The 17539-nt window shown below is 40.9% G+C and overlaps 1 protein-coding gene and 1 long non-coding RNA gene across 2 annotated transcripts in view; one reads left to right on the forward strand and one right to left on the reverse strand.

The window, feature by feature from the left end:
- Positions 1–1906: 1906 nt before the first annotated feature.
- On the reverse strand, positions 1907–4056 carry LOC115158358 (uncharacterized). The gene is made up of 3 exons (XR_003868659.1): positions 3939–4056; positions 2371–2478; positions 1907–2267 (listed from the first exon to the last, which is right to left on the reverse strand). It is a non-coding gene; the product is annotated as an uncharacterized LOC115158358 (long non-coding RNA).
- LOC115158357 (glypican-1) overlaps positions 2773–17539 on the forward strand; it is a 46324-nt gene continuing 31557 nt past the window's right edge. Inside the window, exon 1 of the mRNA XM_029707198.1 lies at positions 2773–3494. Coding sequence (XP_029563058.1) covers positions 3338–3494 — 157 coding nt within the window. The 5' untranslated portion in view covers positions 2773–3337. The remainder of the gene's footprint in view (positions 3495–17539) is intronic.

Consider the following 17539-nt stretch of genomic DNA (forward strand, 5'->3'; position numbering starts at 1 on the left):
CTTTTTTGTTTTCTTGAGTAAGGCAGCTCCAAAGTGCAGGTGTTTCAGCCTAACTCAGTGCTTTCTGTGGTGGTGGGGCAAGCCAGATGAAAATATTGAGCGTTGCGCCGTGATTGGCTCAATGTTCTGTCACTCATGGGGACACTACGTCACCGCCAAGTGTAAGGGTAGAGCTAGAAAATTCTAGCCCCTTGGGTGCTGCCATAGAGTTACATTAGAAGTTCCCATCCAAGAAGGCTCAAGGTCATTGGCCACAGATAAAATTACGTCAAATCACATTATATGTACAGTAGCTTTGATTGGACTGATCATGTCAACATCATACTTTCAAAATCTTAACTAGCTGTAATCATCATGATTCAAGTCGACGATCTACTGGCAAATCCCTTGTAATCCTTGTCATATAAAGATAAATAATGAAGAGAAATTATAGATAAAACATATCGGTGCTTATAGGCCTTTGGACATAAACGTTACACAACAAGTAGGAAATCGCAAATTCAACAATGAATGGTTTAGAAGGAATCAGTGACAGTGGCTAACTGCAAGCATTGCAAACCAATCACTAGCCTGCTATTCAGTGGAGTGGGTGTGTGGTTCCAAATGTGACCACACTCTTTTCCAAGTTTAAAATTATAAACATTCAGCATTGGCAATGCTGTCAATGAAGCATGATTTGTGCTGCGCTCAAAGCAACTGTTAACTCGGAACTGCGAAAACTCGATTCAGTGAGTTCAAGACAACTGGGAAGTCGGGAATAAACAAGCTCCGACTGGGAAAATATGTTTTGAACGGTCATCCAACTCGAAATTGTAAATCCGGCCTCTTTCTAGAGCTACAACCTGAAGATCAATGACATCATCATGATTCAACCTTTTCAGAGTTACCAGTTGTTTTGAAAGCACCATAAATCCAAAGAATGGCAGACTTTGATGACAAACTTTCCCATGAAGGACTGCCGTGCCACCTTCCCGTTCAAATGAGCACAGCACAACAAGGTGAGTCCAAAAATGTATTGTATGCTGCTGGCATGCATCCCACTTATTTTATTTTTCCCACCAAGATTTACATGCTAAAATCACCACTGGTAGAGTGGCACTGTATTGTTTTCAGGTTAGAGTAGATTCTTACATTCTCACCATTCAGCTCCAAACCAATCAGTCATGACTCCTGTCATTAGCCTACCCCAACAGTCCTCCCTAGCACGTCATGATCTTGTCTTGACAAATAAACACAATCAAATGGGATAGCAGACTATTTATTATGGATAGCTCTGGATTATCATCTGTAATATATTGTTGTGAATAATCTATACTTTTTTGTTTCTGCATTGACATGCAAACAGTCCTTGGCAACAAACTGTTTATTGAACATGGCGTGTGAGATGTGCATGAGTTAGATTAGAATATTGGTCAACCACAGAACCAGCTTGATGGAATAGAACACCATGAACAGCAGAATGTGGGAAATGAGTCTTAGTTTGTTTTTGGCTCAAAAGGTGCTTGTAAAATGTGGCAATGCACTTAACCACTACGAATTTCAGTATGAGTAGTACTATCATCTTGTGGCGAAGGATCTGTTTTCTCATGAGCCATTTTTTTTATAAGAGCTGAGAAAAGAGAAAAACACTCATACGCACATCAAAACCACAGCAGCAAGTCCCTTTAAAGGCAACTTTGTGTTATTTAGCATAAAATAATACATCCATGCATGTGAGATATGCTCTGTGAATGGACTCTTCTGCTCCATTAAGCAAAAAAAATGGACTATAGGGCTGATCAGCCACTGATGCTTCTCAGTCAGAGAGAGAGAGAGAGAGAGAGAGAGAGAGAGAGAGAGAGAACACTATGCCAAGAGCCTAGACAGACAGAAATCGGTGGGTGCCTTGACCTTTCTGTCTTCTAACTTTCTCGCTTTGTACGCCTACATAGGCCTGAGTTTCACACTTCTACCACACAACACATGCATACAAACCACATACACACACACACATATACATTAAACACATACACACACAAAGGGCCGTGTCTCAACCCACAACACCATGTTAATCCAGTACAGATCCTGGGAGGCTACACTGTTACTGCTACTAACAGGGATTACAGTGTGGTTAGTGAGAGACTAAATTTGTCCCCTGTACATGTAATTACACTGTCACCTCACACATGCCAGTGGCCTTTCTACAGCTTAGTGGCTGGTCAGACCTCCCATCCACTGTGATGGATAAAACTCCCCTCTCTCAGGCTTCTGAAGGCTACCTTTGTGCCCTGCAAAGAATCAGATTGGAAATTAGTGTATACAGTACAGTAGGCTTATGTCAGTAGGAATATGTGTACAGAATGAATGAAGATGCTTCGTATCACTTATTACCGCTCCAGGCATTACCACGAGCCCGTCCTCCCCAATTAAGGTGCCACCATCCTCCTGTGGTCTTTTCCATAGAGATCCTATGGTCTTGTCATTGTGTCTTGTGAGCATCTGTGCATAAAATATTGATTACGAACAGCACTCATACAGGTGAACACAGAGTATTGTCCTATTGTCATAATGTTATCCCATCCAGTAGCCTAGATGTGGATTTCAAGAGCCAATAGTAAAGGCATTTGAGTTTATCTCCATAACGCGAAATCTCCAGAGATTTTTCTAGAATGATACACGTCTTTCACCAAAATAAGTAGGAATGCTATTGGCTATTGAATCAAGATTGCTGCGATGTCTAATATAAAAGGGCTGCACTTGCAGGTAGAGGCGCACTGGCCTGCAGGTGGTGTCATCCTCTGTTCTCTGCGGGGCAGGACCTAAACAGCTGCCCCGCAGTAAAACCAGCCGGAGTATCCCAGCGCGTCTCCAATCCTACAGGCTGTGCTACGTGCTCAGCTCACAACACTCGGCTTTTCTCTCTGACACATCTCCGTTATTTGTGAAGGAGTTAACCTGATCCATTTAATTCACTTTAATCCAAGATTATTGTGAATATTCACAGACAAAAGCAGAGCCTGTATTTTCTACGTTATATTGGTGTATTTGGATTACACGTGTTACAGTAATTAATTTGATATTTATTTGTGAGCGGTTCTGTCTAGTAGACTCCACTGCGAGGACTGGCTGATCTTGACAGTCACAGCGTGCACCAATACTGCACGTCGTCACAGGACTCCGGGGAGAGCTGACAGATTGCTCAGCTGGTGTTTGCAGCTGTATCTTCGGCGCCAAAGCGAGATACACTGCCAAGGAAGGCTTTATCTACCGGTTGGATGCCATACGAGGCTTTGTAGGACTTCTTTTAATTGCCTCGACTCGTTCTCTTGGATCTACACCTGGTTGTTTGGTTGTCGGTATGGATTTCCTACAGGCTCTTCTATTCTTTTTTCTATCCGCTGTCCCGTTGTCGGCGGACAATGCGAACAGTAAAGCCCGGAGCTGTTTGGATGTCCGACAGTTCTACAGCGGGAAAGGCTTCACCCTGAACGGGGTGCCACAGACAGAGATATCTGGTAAGTAACGGTGCATTTTGTAGCCATACTGTTACCTATTTCACGCAACTAGTTCATTAAATAATTGTATACAATTTAGTATACATTTTGCTTCCGGTGTAAACGTTAAATAATGAGCACAAGACACGATTGAGGGCAATAAGGTAGTTAACGGTCAGCTAATAGGCTACTGTATCTACCTCTACAAGCACACTCTCCATGTGCAGCTAAAGCCCCGAAGTTGCGCACTTCAGCTGAAAAGAGCTTCTCAAAGTGCTCTGCTGTCTTCACATAGCATCAATATAATACTTTAAGATGTGGTACACAGAGAGAATAAAAAAAATAAACATCAGCATCATCATCCATTATAATTTTGTAGGCCTACCTGAGTGCATCACTTGTTTTCAGTCACGCGGATAAAAGAAAGCATGGTATAACCAAGAGGCAAAGTATGGTAGAACTTACATTCTATTTCAGGCACAATAGCTCAGACACACCAGTAGGATTGTCAAACATTTGTCTGCTGACAGTAGGCCTACTTAGTAACTCTGAACAGTGTCAGCAGTCAATCTCTTATGTTCACACAGCAAAGACCATGAAAGTCTTCAGCACTCAGCCTTCTTAAAATACTCCAAACCAGAAGGTGGCAGTAGCGTTGTTTGACAATGCATGTCCATGTGTGTTGCTGAAGGTCTAGATTCCAAGCTAGCTGCACTGTTGCTTTTTTGTACACTCATAGAAAAAAAGGTTCTGGATAAAACCAAAAAGGGTTATATTGCATGTGTCATATATGGCACCTACCAGTCAAAAGTTTGGACACACCTACACATTCCAGGGTTTTTCTTTATTTATTTTTACTATTTTCTACATTGTACATTGAATTCTAAATAAATCACTGACAGTGTCACCATCAAAGCATCTCCACACCTCCTCCTCCATGCTTCATGATGGGAACCACACATGCGGAGATCATCCGCTCACCGACTCTGCATCTCGCAAAGACACGGCGGTTGGAACCAAAAATCTCGAAGTTGGACTCATATTTTGATTTGTTTAACACTTTTTTTTCTTTAAGAGTGAAGAAAGCCCTTGATGATACTAGCCAGATGACCACAGCTAGATACTACCTAGCAAGATTACGAAGAAACAATTTAATTCACTCTCCATAAACCCACACTGCCAGTGCCAGCCCATAGCCAAATGCTTAGCTAGCTAGCATTAGCATATTCACTAGCTAGCACAACATAGCTAGCTAAGCACTGCACTAACTCGGCAGCCAACATAGGCAGATGTTTCATTGGAACTAGGGGTGCGTTCGTAAATTCAATCTGGAGTGCCAGAGTGCGCTCAGTGTGCCCTCTGGGCGTTCTTAAATTCAGAGCGTTTCTCTCTCGAAGCGTTCATAGCGCACACTGCACACTCTGGCCAGAATAAGGGTTGACCCGAGTGTTCTCGCTGCACAACGGCACTCAAGCACCCATGCTAACTGGCTAATACTGGCTAGTTTACTCGCTACTTTCAGACATAAATGTGAGAACACCTCACTCTGACCATTTTACTCGCCCTAGCAGAGCTGGTCAGGCTGTTTTTCTGTTATCCAGAGCATTGGTGACTTGCTGCTGGCAACAATTTAATTTTGTAAAAATAAATTTGCCGACATTTACTGTCACAGGCCATATTCAACGGGTGTTGAGTGTTTGTAAGTTCGTCAGTTATTCTGCGCTCTGGCACACTCAGGCGAGAGTGCTCTGAAATCAGAGTAGATAGCCAGAGTGAATTTACGAACGCGCCCTAGCTAATCCATTAAGATGTAATTATGTCAATACTAGCTACAGTGGTTAGCTAGTTTGGAGGAAGTATTTAGTGTTGTGTGCATTGCGTCTGTGCACTTAGCTAGCTACCATCCCATAGCCCACATTCCATATGAGGGATGGCAGGTTGCCTAGTGGTTAGAACATTGGGCCAATAACCGAAAGGTTGCTGGATGGAATCCCTGAGCTGACAAGGTAAAAATCTGTCGTTCTGCCCCTGAACAAGGCAGTTAACCCACTGTTCCCCGGTAGGACGTCATTGTAAATAAGAATTTGTTCTTAACTGACTTGCCTAGTTAAATAAAATATGAATCGGGACGGGCTCACCTGTGGAAGTATGGAGAAAATACCCTATTTTTATTTTTATATTTGATGGCTCCCCACGTGGGGTTTCGTGCTCTCTGATTGGCTCAAAGTCAAGTTGTCAGCCATTGACAAGCATTGCGATTCTACTAGTAGAAACGATAGGCTCGTCGCTACCGGGTCGGCATGCAGCAGGTACAGCTTTTCTTCTAACAAGAGAAGGAACGGCAGTCTATCGGCTGTGAGATTCACTGTGTGTTTCATGTTTAACCTTTGGACTTCTCTCCCTAATGCTACTCTACATTAGACAAGGCCTCCCTCTATACTGCCTCATCTGAACGTTAGTCCATCAGCAAAAATGGTGTCATCATATTGACTGTGTTCTGGTGTGATGTCATGGCTTGATGACCATAACCAAACTTTCCTTTAAAATATATAGTGATTTATATGGATAACTGAGAAATACAGACACACACGCATACACACACAGCAATATTCAAAATTACTGTGAGTAGACAGTTAATATTCCAGGATGAATGATCAAAACAGCCATGCAGATGAAGAGGCATTAACAGAACAGTGTAGGAGGTGGGCTGCCAGTCTTCACATCCAGCATCACGCAAAGCAACATGTTCTATCACAGTGATTAGTAGGCAATGTCAGCCTCTGAAGCAGTCACCCTTTATATTAGACGCTTTGTTGTGCCATCCTCCATAACTAATAACTCATACACACACATGCATGTAGCACACACGCACGCACGCACGTACACACACATGCACCTCTGCAATTATTGCAGAGTTGCAATAGGTTTCTGAGTCTCCTGTTGGCTGTGTATTATGTACACAGAGCTAAGAGGGTAGTAGAGGGGAAATTGCCAGTGGGCTCTGCAGGGAATTTGAAGGTCACTTCATTCAGTCTCAATGACATTTTGAAAGCAAGGGGAAAACATTGAATATGCCCAGTGAGAATCATTCAGGGTCTGTCATCTTTTATTTATCTGCAAAACAAAGTAGCGGCCGCAGCTCAGGAATGGATTGTCGTTTTTCATGATGTCCAGGAGATGTGATTCTTTATATCTGCCATTAAATTCTCCCATTTTCCCTTTAACACCACATCAGCATCATGCCCTGGGGCTTCAATATCACTCAGTTGAGGCCCAGATTGAAACATGAAATCGTTTTACACCTTCCCTGTATGTGACAGTGTGCCAGACAAAAAGCAAATGTGTTCTGTAGATACTGATCTACGTTTTGAAAAATGTAAATTAAGTTTGCTGTGTGTACTTTTGCCTTATCTATGTATTTAGTCTTACTAACATCTGAGATGATTGTCGCAAAACCCCATAAGCAGACAATAATCCCTCATTGTTCACTGTTGCCCTTAACAAAGAAAGTTTCTTATTTCCTCCATTCAGGTGGAAGCTATATGAGTGTGTGTGTAGGGCTGGCACAATTACCGTGTAACCGACGGTTATGGATAAGACCATCATAACAATTTTTTTTGTGGAACCAACAGCTGACTGAAGACAGGACAGCCGGGCATTTGTGTGGTTGGGTCTGTTTTGGCCTTAACATTGACTCTTAACAACCTGATGAAACTTTAGCCCTGTTTCCATTGGCACTTTGAAGTCAATCCAGGTTGGGCTGGCTCAAATTGCGTTTCCACTGCCTCCAGAAATGAGAAATTATGTCATGTTGCTAGGTAGCCAATATGCGACTGCAGCTGGCTTCGCTAATGTTGCTAACTAGCAAGATAGTGAATAATGTATTTCATCCTCACCACGCTGTAACTAACGTTACCCATACTCCTGTAAGTGCCAGCCAGACTCAGAGCCATATATTTAGCTTGCTGACGTTGGCTAGCCAGCTAAAGGTTAGCGTCATCGTTAGCCAACTAAAATTCATGCTAGCTCACTTTAGCTAGCTAGCTTGTTTCAACTTTGATTTGCTAGCTAAATTAGGTAGCTAGCATTTGAGTGCTGACTGTTCTCATAAAAGTTGATTGTGTAGTGAAAACATTTATGAAGGATCCAGCTATGGTGGTAATTCGTGTCATGTCTGACTATGCACGCTAACAGCAACAAGCCCAGATGAGCGAGCTAAACGTTTTATTTATAAAAAATATTATATTTATATATATATATATATATATTATATATATATATATATTTAAAAAAATTGCTAAACGTTGTGTCAGCAGTGATTAGCTTGGTGGTTATATAGTAATGGCGTCACCAGCCCGAATTGTAATCGAGCTGGCACCAGCTGTGTAACTGGGCTGCGCTGGCCAAGGTTTCCCTCGATCTAGCTCGAATTTGGTCCTAATGTTAAGTGGCAGTGGAAACGGGGCTTTTGTTGCTCATTGCTGAAACAAGCAAACCAGTCTTCGGTTGCCTAGGCAACGCCCCCCACTATGGAGCAGCAGCACACAGAAATATAATTATTAGAATGGGTGTGGAGCCTCTAACTCAGGCAATTGCACTGGTATACTTATGGGTACACTCACAATGGCTGCCTGGTATTGTGATATAATAATTTCCATAGTAATGTAAAATGTTCATTCAATTGATGTTAACTGATGTGGCTCATGCAATGGCATGTCTTTTTTTGTAATGTCAGTTGAGTTGATTCAATAAATCACAGCACATACAGTATTTTAATGTCCATGCTATCAGGGATCCTTGGGACATCTGTACACCATTTAAGTTGTCATTTTAAATGGTTAAGTGTTATTGTTAGGGTAAGGTTAGGGTTTAGGGTACTGGCACATATTTTACTTGCTGATTGGCTCCTATGGGTACACTCGCAATCGCCACCAGACCACCCATTATGCCATCGTTGACTTGAATGGGGATGCCCGTTTTATTAATTATTTCAATTCCAGCACATGCAGGAGAGGAGGAAATGTGAGTTTAAAAAAAACATCTATATATAGACTACTTCATATTTTTTTGCTATTTGAACGGTCATTACGGTTACTTGGCTGGCGAATTACCGTCATCAAAATTCTATGACCATCACAGCCCTATGTGCGTGTGTGAGTTTAAAGCAGAACTGAACTTGAACTTGAGAACCAACTTCTTCTCTCGTTGAAAACGGCATATGTGACATCAGTATTAGTCAGAAACATTTATTCCAGTGCCAGAATTGACAAAAAAATGCAAGTAGGTTAATTTGATCATAATGCAAAAAAAACAGGTTTGTGAGATTTGTGTACAAGAGTCCATCAGGACTTACTTGAGGTTTGGGTTTTGATTTAGACAGTGCCCACTAACAGGGTATAAACAGAGATTGCGGTCTAGTCAATGGTATGACCGAACACAAAGACAGTGAGACTGACCTGTCCAGCAGCTGAGCAGATTAGACTTTGTTTACATAAGACAACACGTTGCACATTTTTAAACTTGAGAAATACTGGACCAAACACCTTAGCTAGTGTACAATTGTGTGACTGAAACCTCATCTGCAAAAACTAAAAAATGAATTACAGATAACTCAAGTAATCTCAAATCAAAGTATATTGGGCACTTACACATTTTAGCAGATGTTATAGCTGGTGCAGCGAAATGCCTGTGTTACTAGCTCCTAACAGTGCAGCAAAAATGTTACAAGTACACAAATAATAATCAAAAACTAGAAACAAAAAATCGCAAATGTCAGCACGAATCCAGTTAAAAACCCAAATAACACTTTATCGGTAATCCAAATGCAATCTAGCTGTATCTTAGAATAATTCTGACTATTTTGAGGAAGTAATACTGACTTTGTTCCTATGGCGTCTCATGAGGGACAAACATCATTAACTGTCACGTCGAACCACACTCCCAAGACTGAAATCAACATTTTCTTAATAAGCAACAGAGAAACACATGCGGAATTGGTGCTTTCAGTCACTCTTTAAAGCGTACTGAAAGGTAACACCTCTTCCAGGGAGGACATTTTATTCATGAAGTGTCAGAATTGAAGTGCTGCGTTGTTGGGGCGGCAGGGTAGCCTAGTGGTTAGAGCGTTGGGCTAGTAACCAAAAGGTTGCCAGTTTAAATCCCCGAGCTGACAAGGTACAAATCTGTCGTTCTGCCCCTGAACAAGACAGTTAACCCACTGTTCCTAGGCTGTCATTGAAAATAAGATTTTGTTCTTAACTGACTTGCCTGGTTAAATAAAGGTAAAATGAACATGGGTTCCCTGTTCCATTTACTGTGGATGCACTCATATGGCAGACGCCGAATTGTACAGAAGCAGGTTAATGACTCCATGACCTGTTTTTTATTTTTATTTTTTTATTTTATTTTATTTTAATTAAAAGAAAAAAATGTCATGCCTCACCTGCGTCGGGTCATATTGTATGTTGTGCCACTGATGTGAAAACGAACTCATAAAACATGAATAACACAAGATAAGCTACATAAAATATGGAAGTGTTCCAGCGTGGGCCTTCAGACTGCTGCCTCCCTTCCTGAGAACACGAGGAATCATCAGACGACCGCTGAAGTCAGACTCCAGATACATACCTGATATTATAATGAAAAGGTAGGACAGTCCCATGTTTTTAGATGTTTCTTTACATTGTTGACTTTCATCGACTTCAGTTGCATTCATTGAGGAAGACATCTGAAAGCTGTTACAGTACCACTGTGTTAATCAAGCTGCTATGAGTTTCCTCTTCCCCAACTGCTACACAAACCTGATCAGCCTTGTAGCCTGGCCTGACTCCCAGCAGCTTCTTTTTCCTGAGGAAATCAATAGACTTAATCACTGGTGTGATAAAGAGAGGCGGTTCTCAGGCCCCTGAGCTCTGACGAGGAACCATGAAAGCTGCTTTTCACATAGAAATAGTTGGGTTGGCTGACGTCACGAAAATGATGCGCTCGCATCGATGGGGCCCAAAGCCGTGCTTTGTTATGATTCTGGACAGTCAGATGGATAGCAACAATGACAAGAAGATTCCATGTGGGGAATCGTAGGTGGCTTGTTTCAGCACGTTTATCTTGTTCTTGATACCTTGTTTTGACTTATTTCATGTCAACGCTAATATGGCAAAAAATTCACTAGCTAGCTAACCAACAACTGTAATGATGTATTTGAGATCCAACAAGTGGGGTGGCAGGTAGCATAGCGGTTAAAACTTGTTGAGGACAGACGTTCCGCTAGCGGAACACCTAGCCAATATCCAATGGAACAGCATGGCATGAAATACGAAAACCTCAAAAATCCAATAATTTAAATTTCTCAAACATACGACTATTTTACACCATTTTAAAGATACACTTCTCCTTAATCCAACCACATTGTCCGATTTCAAAAAGGCTTTACAGCGAAAGCCAAACATTAGATTATGTTAGGAGAGTACATAGACCAAAATAACCACACAGCCATTTTCCAAGCAAGTATATATGTCACAAAACCCCCAAATAAAGCTAAATGAAGCACTAACCTTTGACGATCTTCATCAGATGACACTCCTAGGACATTATGTTACACAATACATGTATGTTTTGTTCAATCAAGTTTATATTTATATCCAAAAACAGCATTTTACATTGGCGCGTGATGTTCAGAAAATGTATTCCCACCAAAAACTTCCGGTGAATTTACAAAAATACTCATCATAAACGTTGACAAAATACATAATTATTTTAAGAATTATAGATACAGAACTCCTTTATGCAACCGCTGTGTCAGATTTTAAAATAGCTTTACGGGGAAAGCACATTTTTCAATATTCTGAGTACATAGCTCGCCATCACAGCGAGCTATTCAGACACCCGCCAAGTTTGGGGCAACCTACACTCAGAATTAGTATTAGAAATATGCTCTTACCTTTGCTGATCTTCATCAGAATGCACTCCCAGGACTGCTACTTCCACAAGAAATGTTGTTTTTGTTCGAAATAATCCATAGTTATGTCCAAATACCTCCATTTTGTTCGTGCGTTCAGGTCACTATCCAAAGGGTAACGCGCGAGCGCAATTCGAGACACACCGTACTTAGAAGCATGTCAAACGCTGTTTAAAATACATTTTTATGGTATTTTTAATGTAAAATTGCGATAATATTCCAACCGGACAATAGCGTATTCATTCAAGGAGAAAAAGAAAAAACAGCGTGCTCGCGGGACCGCGCATATCCAATCCCTTTGTTGCCAGGCAGACCACTCAGTAACTGAGCTCCTATACTCTGCCCAGTGACAGGAGAAGGCTCAAAGCACTTTCTGAAGGCTTTAGACAGCCAATGGAAGCCTTAGAAAGTGCAACGTAACACCACAGATACTGTAGTTTCGAAAGGGACTAGAAAGAACTACAATTCTCAGATCCTCCACTTCCTGGTTGACTTTTTCTCAGGTTTTTGCCTGCCATATGAGTTCTGTTATACACAGACACCATTCAAACAGTTTTAGAAACTTCAGAGTGTTTTCTATCCAAATCTACTAATAATATGCATATTCTCGTTTCTGGGCAAGAGTAGTAACCAGTTTAAATCGGGTATGTTTTTTTCATCCGGCCGTGAAAATAATGCCCCCTATCCATATCAGGTTTTAAGAACATTGGGCCAGTAACCGAAAGGTCGATGTGACCTTGAGCAAGGCACTTAATCCTAATTGTTTCTGGATAAGAGTGTCTGCTAATGGTATACAAGTGCTCATTGTGAAAATCAATTTGTTTTCAATAAATATTTGGAGATAAAATATATTTTACATGTTGCCAACAATCTAAGCCAAACCTGTCTTTTGCCCCATAGTTGCGCACTTGTCAGTTTTGTTGCTAAACAACTGCTTTTCACTGCTACTGAGAAGAACTACTGGCCATAAACATCTAATACCTGTGGTTTCCTTTAGTTGGTCCTCAACTCCTACAGTATGTAATATATACTGAGCATTAAATAAACTGAGCGAGAGTGTTGTTGTCAGTGCTCATGAGGTGGTGCTGGCTTCAGGCCTGGTTCTGTTTGTGCTTCTTGGTTCAGTTGAAGTTGGGCAGATACTCTTGTTTGGCTGTGCTCTTTTGGCAGCATAGTCACTGACCAACATTCGCTGTACCACGTGTGTTTATCGCAGTCAATTGCTGCACTGAAATTTAGCAAATTTCCAAGCTTTTGAATAATTTACAGGGAAACTTGGCCACAGTCCTGTCGTTTGGGCTCTGTCAATATTGAGTTTCCCTCCTCACCAAATTTGCAGGCAGATTAGTTTAGCATTGAAAGTGAAGCCTGGGAGGGGAAGGGAATTGAAGGGGAGGGAAGTGACAGGGATCGACGATCGTACTCTGTCAGTGCCAAGATGGCACCCCTCACTCATCGTAATGCTCTTAGAGCCGTTGCCTGCCTTCACATCCACTGTGAGAAACATGAGAGAGCAGAACACCTTGTGCTGAATGTTAATGGCTTTCGTTTGGCCAATTATTGCCCTAAATGAACCATTCTCCTCCAACATCCGTGGTGTCTCCTGAGTTCCTGCTGCTTCACACTCTAACTCCAGACAGAGCTAGAATGCATCATATTTCAGTGATAAGTAGGACATCTGTGGAAACTAATAAATAATAATGTCTCCAATTTCCGACTTAGTTTTTGTCTCCTCTTTACTCTCTTGCACACTCTCCCTTAAAAAAAAACATGAAAAAATCACGGAAAAACCCAATAAAGAAACATGTTTTTTCGGCACAGGTGTCTTCTTTTTTGTAAGCCCGTAACCATGTGTGTGAGCTGTATACTTTTGTTTCTAAGTAGATTCGTTTAAGACTACCAAGAAACCCTGTGTAAACCTGATTTAGCCCACTGCAGTAAAAGGTTAATGTCAACTAGGGCTGTCAAACGAGTTCATCGCAGGATTTGTTGTAATTAATCATGATTAATCGCAAATTCATAATTTGCTCAAATTATGCTGTAATTTTCGATATTTTTTTACAAAAAGCATTACAAGAAATTTTCAAACTAACGGTTAGAAAAATCAGGTAAATTGATTAACACATTTTCTTTAACTTCGAAGTCAACTTGTTTTGTCAACGCATTGTTGTTTTTAGCTGTATAGATTATGTAATTTGGATGTTTTCAGTGTATTTTGAACACTTTCAGACAATGCGCCCCCAAACATTATTGCACTAAAATTACAAAAAGTTTACTTGAGTTAACTGATAAACTCTTACAGCGCTAATTTTAAAATGTTAAAAAGGAGACACAGAGCTCTAGCTTCTCTATTTTAGCTGGGCTTCTTCCAATGGTCACTGACCAACATATGCAGAAGAGAGGCGTGCGCTTGCAGCAGTAACACTCCGAATGGATGGCTCAGAAATAAGAAATCATTATTTGTAACACTAGGGTAGGCTAAGTTACCTTTTTACAGATCGGCATTATTTAATTTGCAATTCCATATTTGGAAACATTGCTACTGCAACATTTTAACACCACCTTTTCACATGCAAGGAGAATAAACACTATTTCACCACCACATGTGAACTTGCAATTCCACATGTAAATGTGAGATTTTCACATGAGAAAGCTTTTTACAGGTGAAACACCAAATTTCACATTTGCAACTGCAATTCACATGAGTTGAAAACATGTTTTTCTTCTCAAATGTGAAAACGTAGTGATAACACGAACTCTAAATGTAATACATGTGAAAATATGGTTTCACGAGAAATTTAAGCTCAACGTGAAAAATGTAAGCTCTCCTTTTTAGAGCATTGGTATTTTCCCTTGGTCTACAGTTTTTCCTCTCTCCCTGTATGTCTGTATACTGAGAAAGTGAGTGGCCTTTAGTGTTCCTGATATTGTCATTGAGGGTTTAAATATAGGGCCTAAGTCTAGGCTTGTACCACTGTAACGTTCTATTGAACTGACTCAAGCTGGAGCGCTCCCCACCTTGACATGGAAATAGGATTTATTCTGAACAAAATACTGTAACAATGCCTGATACACGGTACTATAAGGAAAACAATATGAAAGAGCATTGTATTGATTACAGCTAGAAACTGTCATTGATACATTCCTAACATAGATGTGTGTAGTCCTAGAGCAGCGTCTGTGTACACTTTAAGCACACATACAGTAGTGTTTCCTATTGTAGCTGCTTTGTATGGTGGAGGATCTTCCATGTGTCAGGGAGGACATTGATGCTGTCCAAAGTCTCTAGCAGAAGAACACCCATCAGCGATCAGCTGCTCACTCAACCGTTCAAACAGTGCAGCAGCGCATAGAAAACCTTATCACAACATTGTTTCTTGCTGCAGAGCTACTCAGGTGGCTTTTTAAAAGAATTGTTTATCTGTGCCGTGCAGGTGAATTATAATCTGAGCTCACCTGCCACAATGAGAGACCTCAGGGTGATTCCTCACGAAACTAGAACCATACAGAGCAATGGAACAGTCATTTGGAGGAAGGATTGTTGACATGCAGTACCAGTCAAAAGTTTGGACACCTACTCATTCAAGGGTTTTTCTTTATTTTTACTTTTTTGGTTACTACATGATTCCATATGTGTTATTTCATAGTTTTGATGTCTTCACTATCATTCTACAATGTAGAAAATAGTAAAAATAAAGAAAAACCCTGGAATGAGTAGAAAATGAGTACAAACCCTGGAATGATGTGTTCAAACTTTTGACTGGTACTGCATATTTGACATGTGTATCTGAAAGCATAATTGAGAAATAATTAATTGAAGTTTAAAACATTTACCAAATATTTTTTTAAATATTTTCAATATTCATATTCATGAATTAATATAAGAAAATTGTTATTGAAATCACTAATTTGAAATGACTAATTAGTGACCTTAATTCATCAATCAAGAATAAGGGTGGAGTGAAAACCCGCAGACACTCGGCCCTCTGTGGAATGAGTTTGACACGTGACATAGACTGACCAGGTGAATCCAGGTGAAAGCTGTGGTCCCTTATTGAGGTCACCTGTTAAATTCACTTCAATCGGTGTAAATGAAGGGGAGGAGACAGGTTAAATAAGGATTTTTAAGCCTTGAGACAATTGAGACATGGATTGTGTATGTGTACCATTCAGAGGGTGAATCGGCAAAACAAAAGATTTAAGTGCCTTTGAACGGGGTATTGTAGTAGGGGCCAGGCGCACCAGTTTGAGTGTGTCAAGAACTGCAACGCTGCTGTGTATTTCACACTCAGCAGTTTCCCGTGTGTATCAAGAATGGTCCATCACCCAAAGGATATCCAGCCAACTTGACACAACTGTGGGAAGCATTGGAGTCAACATGGGCCAGCATCCCTGTGGAAAGTTTTTGACACCTTGTAGAGTCCCTGCCCCAACAAATTGAGGCTGTTTTGACTGCAAAAAAATATGTTCCTAATGTTTTGTACACTCAGTGTGTATCAGCAATCTTTCCTCCAAAGGACCCTTCTATAGATATATTTTTTTATAAAATCTCCCAAATCATGGTTTTGTTTTGTTATGTTTCGTGTAGAATCACCCCTCTGTTTATCAGTACAGCCAAAGTTTTCCCTCACTACATGTGCTATGTATTCCACTTGGGCTGTGCAGTTTTTGAATTAGTATGCTTGTTATGGGTGTATTCACATGACTGTGTTTAGTTTGTCTTTTGGTTTTGTGTCCTTCTCTTGGTTCTGGTGCCAAGGTTGTTTTATAGATTGTACTTTGTGGGTGAAGTATTCTGTTGTGTGTTTGGGACTGGGAGTGGCTGTGTTGTGCTTTTGAGGTGTGTGAGTGTGTATTTGGTAGGGTCTTAGGGCAGGCTTGTTAAAAGCCTTTGGCTGTAAATTTTTCATGATGTTTGAAGTCTTCCTCCGGTGGGAGGAGAAGCTCCTATGTATTTTAAAGGTAGCAGGACGGAGGACGGCGCTCTCCATCTCCTTGACAGCCTTTGCAGCTTGCGCTCTGTCTTTTTCATCCCTCCCTCCATATTCCTCTTCTTCTTGGATCCCATCCCTGTCTCCTCCTCTCTTCCCTTGTCTTGGTTGCCAGTTGTGTTTCTTCTTGCCCCTCTCTCTCTTTGTTCTTCCTATTCTCGCCCTCTCGTTATCTTTTCCCTTCCTCTCCAACTCCTTTGTTCCTCCTCTAATCTCGCTTCGCAGTTTTCATGCTCCCTCTTGCTCCTGTGTTCCATTTTACTTCTCTCTTCATCTGTAATGTTGGATGCTATTATTAGTCTGTTTCTTCCTCCTTTCTTCCTCAGTTCATCTGCTGATGTTTGATGTGGTCCTCTTGATTGGTGCTAGTCTGTTAAATTAATGAAGCCACATGATCTGTGATTCATGCTAGGGATGAAATAAAGTACACATGCTTTCCTTTGCGGTTGTATTGAAGAGGCAGTGAGTGGCTGGCAAATGTTGAATGGTCTATAAAAGTATGTAATAAAGAATTTCATGCAGCTCCCATGCGTTCCGCTGTGCAGCTCAGAAATCACGTATTTAGAAATATAAGATCTTTCAATATAATTTATGGATCATAACAGTTAAAGCTGCAAAAATGGAAATTAAGCAAACTATTCTAATTTTTGCAACCAGGAAATGGCGGAGTGATTTCTGCATATTGCACCTTTAATACAGTAGGACGATAATGCCTTTACTGCTGACACTCATCATGGATGACAATCTGGAATTATGATGTTTTCTGTCTTTGCATAGGTTCACAGTTATCCAAGTTCAGTATGCCCTTGAGATATCAACAGGTAATGTATAGTACAATAGGGTGTAACAGGATAAGCTTCCTTATACATGTCTACAGGTGCAGGCTATAGTCAAAATAGCCTGAGGGAGAGGTTAGCTAAGTAGCGTTGCTCAGTGTAGCATGCAGTGTCCTCACAGAGGCTACAGGATGGCCTTCGTCCTCACCATGAGGTCACGAGCCACAGATGTAATCAGTGAGACTGCTTATCTCAGAGCCTCCTGTTCGTACACTTGATTGGATTAGCCCTTTACAGGTTTCAGATTGGAAGAACTAGCTGGTTAGTCCAAACCCTGTCTTCCGA

This window comes from Salmo trutta, chromosome 22 (assembly GCF_901001165.1).
Source record: "Salmo trutta chromosome 22, fSalTru1.1, whole genome shotgun sequence".
Classification (NCBI taxonomy): domain Eukaryota; kingdom Metazoa; phylum Chordata; class Actinopteri; order Salmoniformes; family Salmonidae; genus Salmo; species Salmo trutta.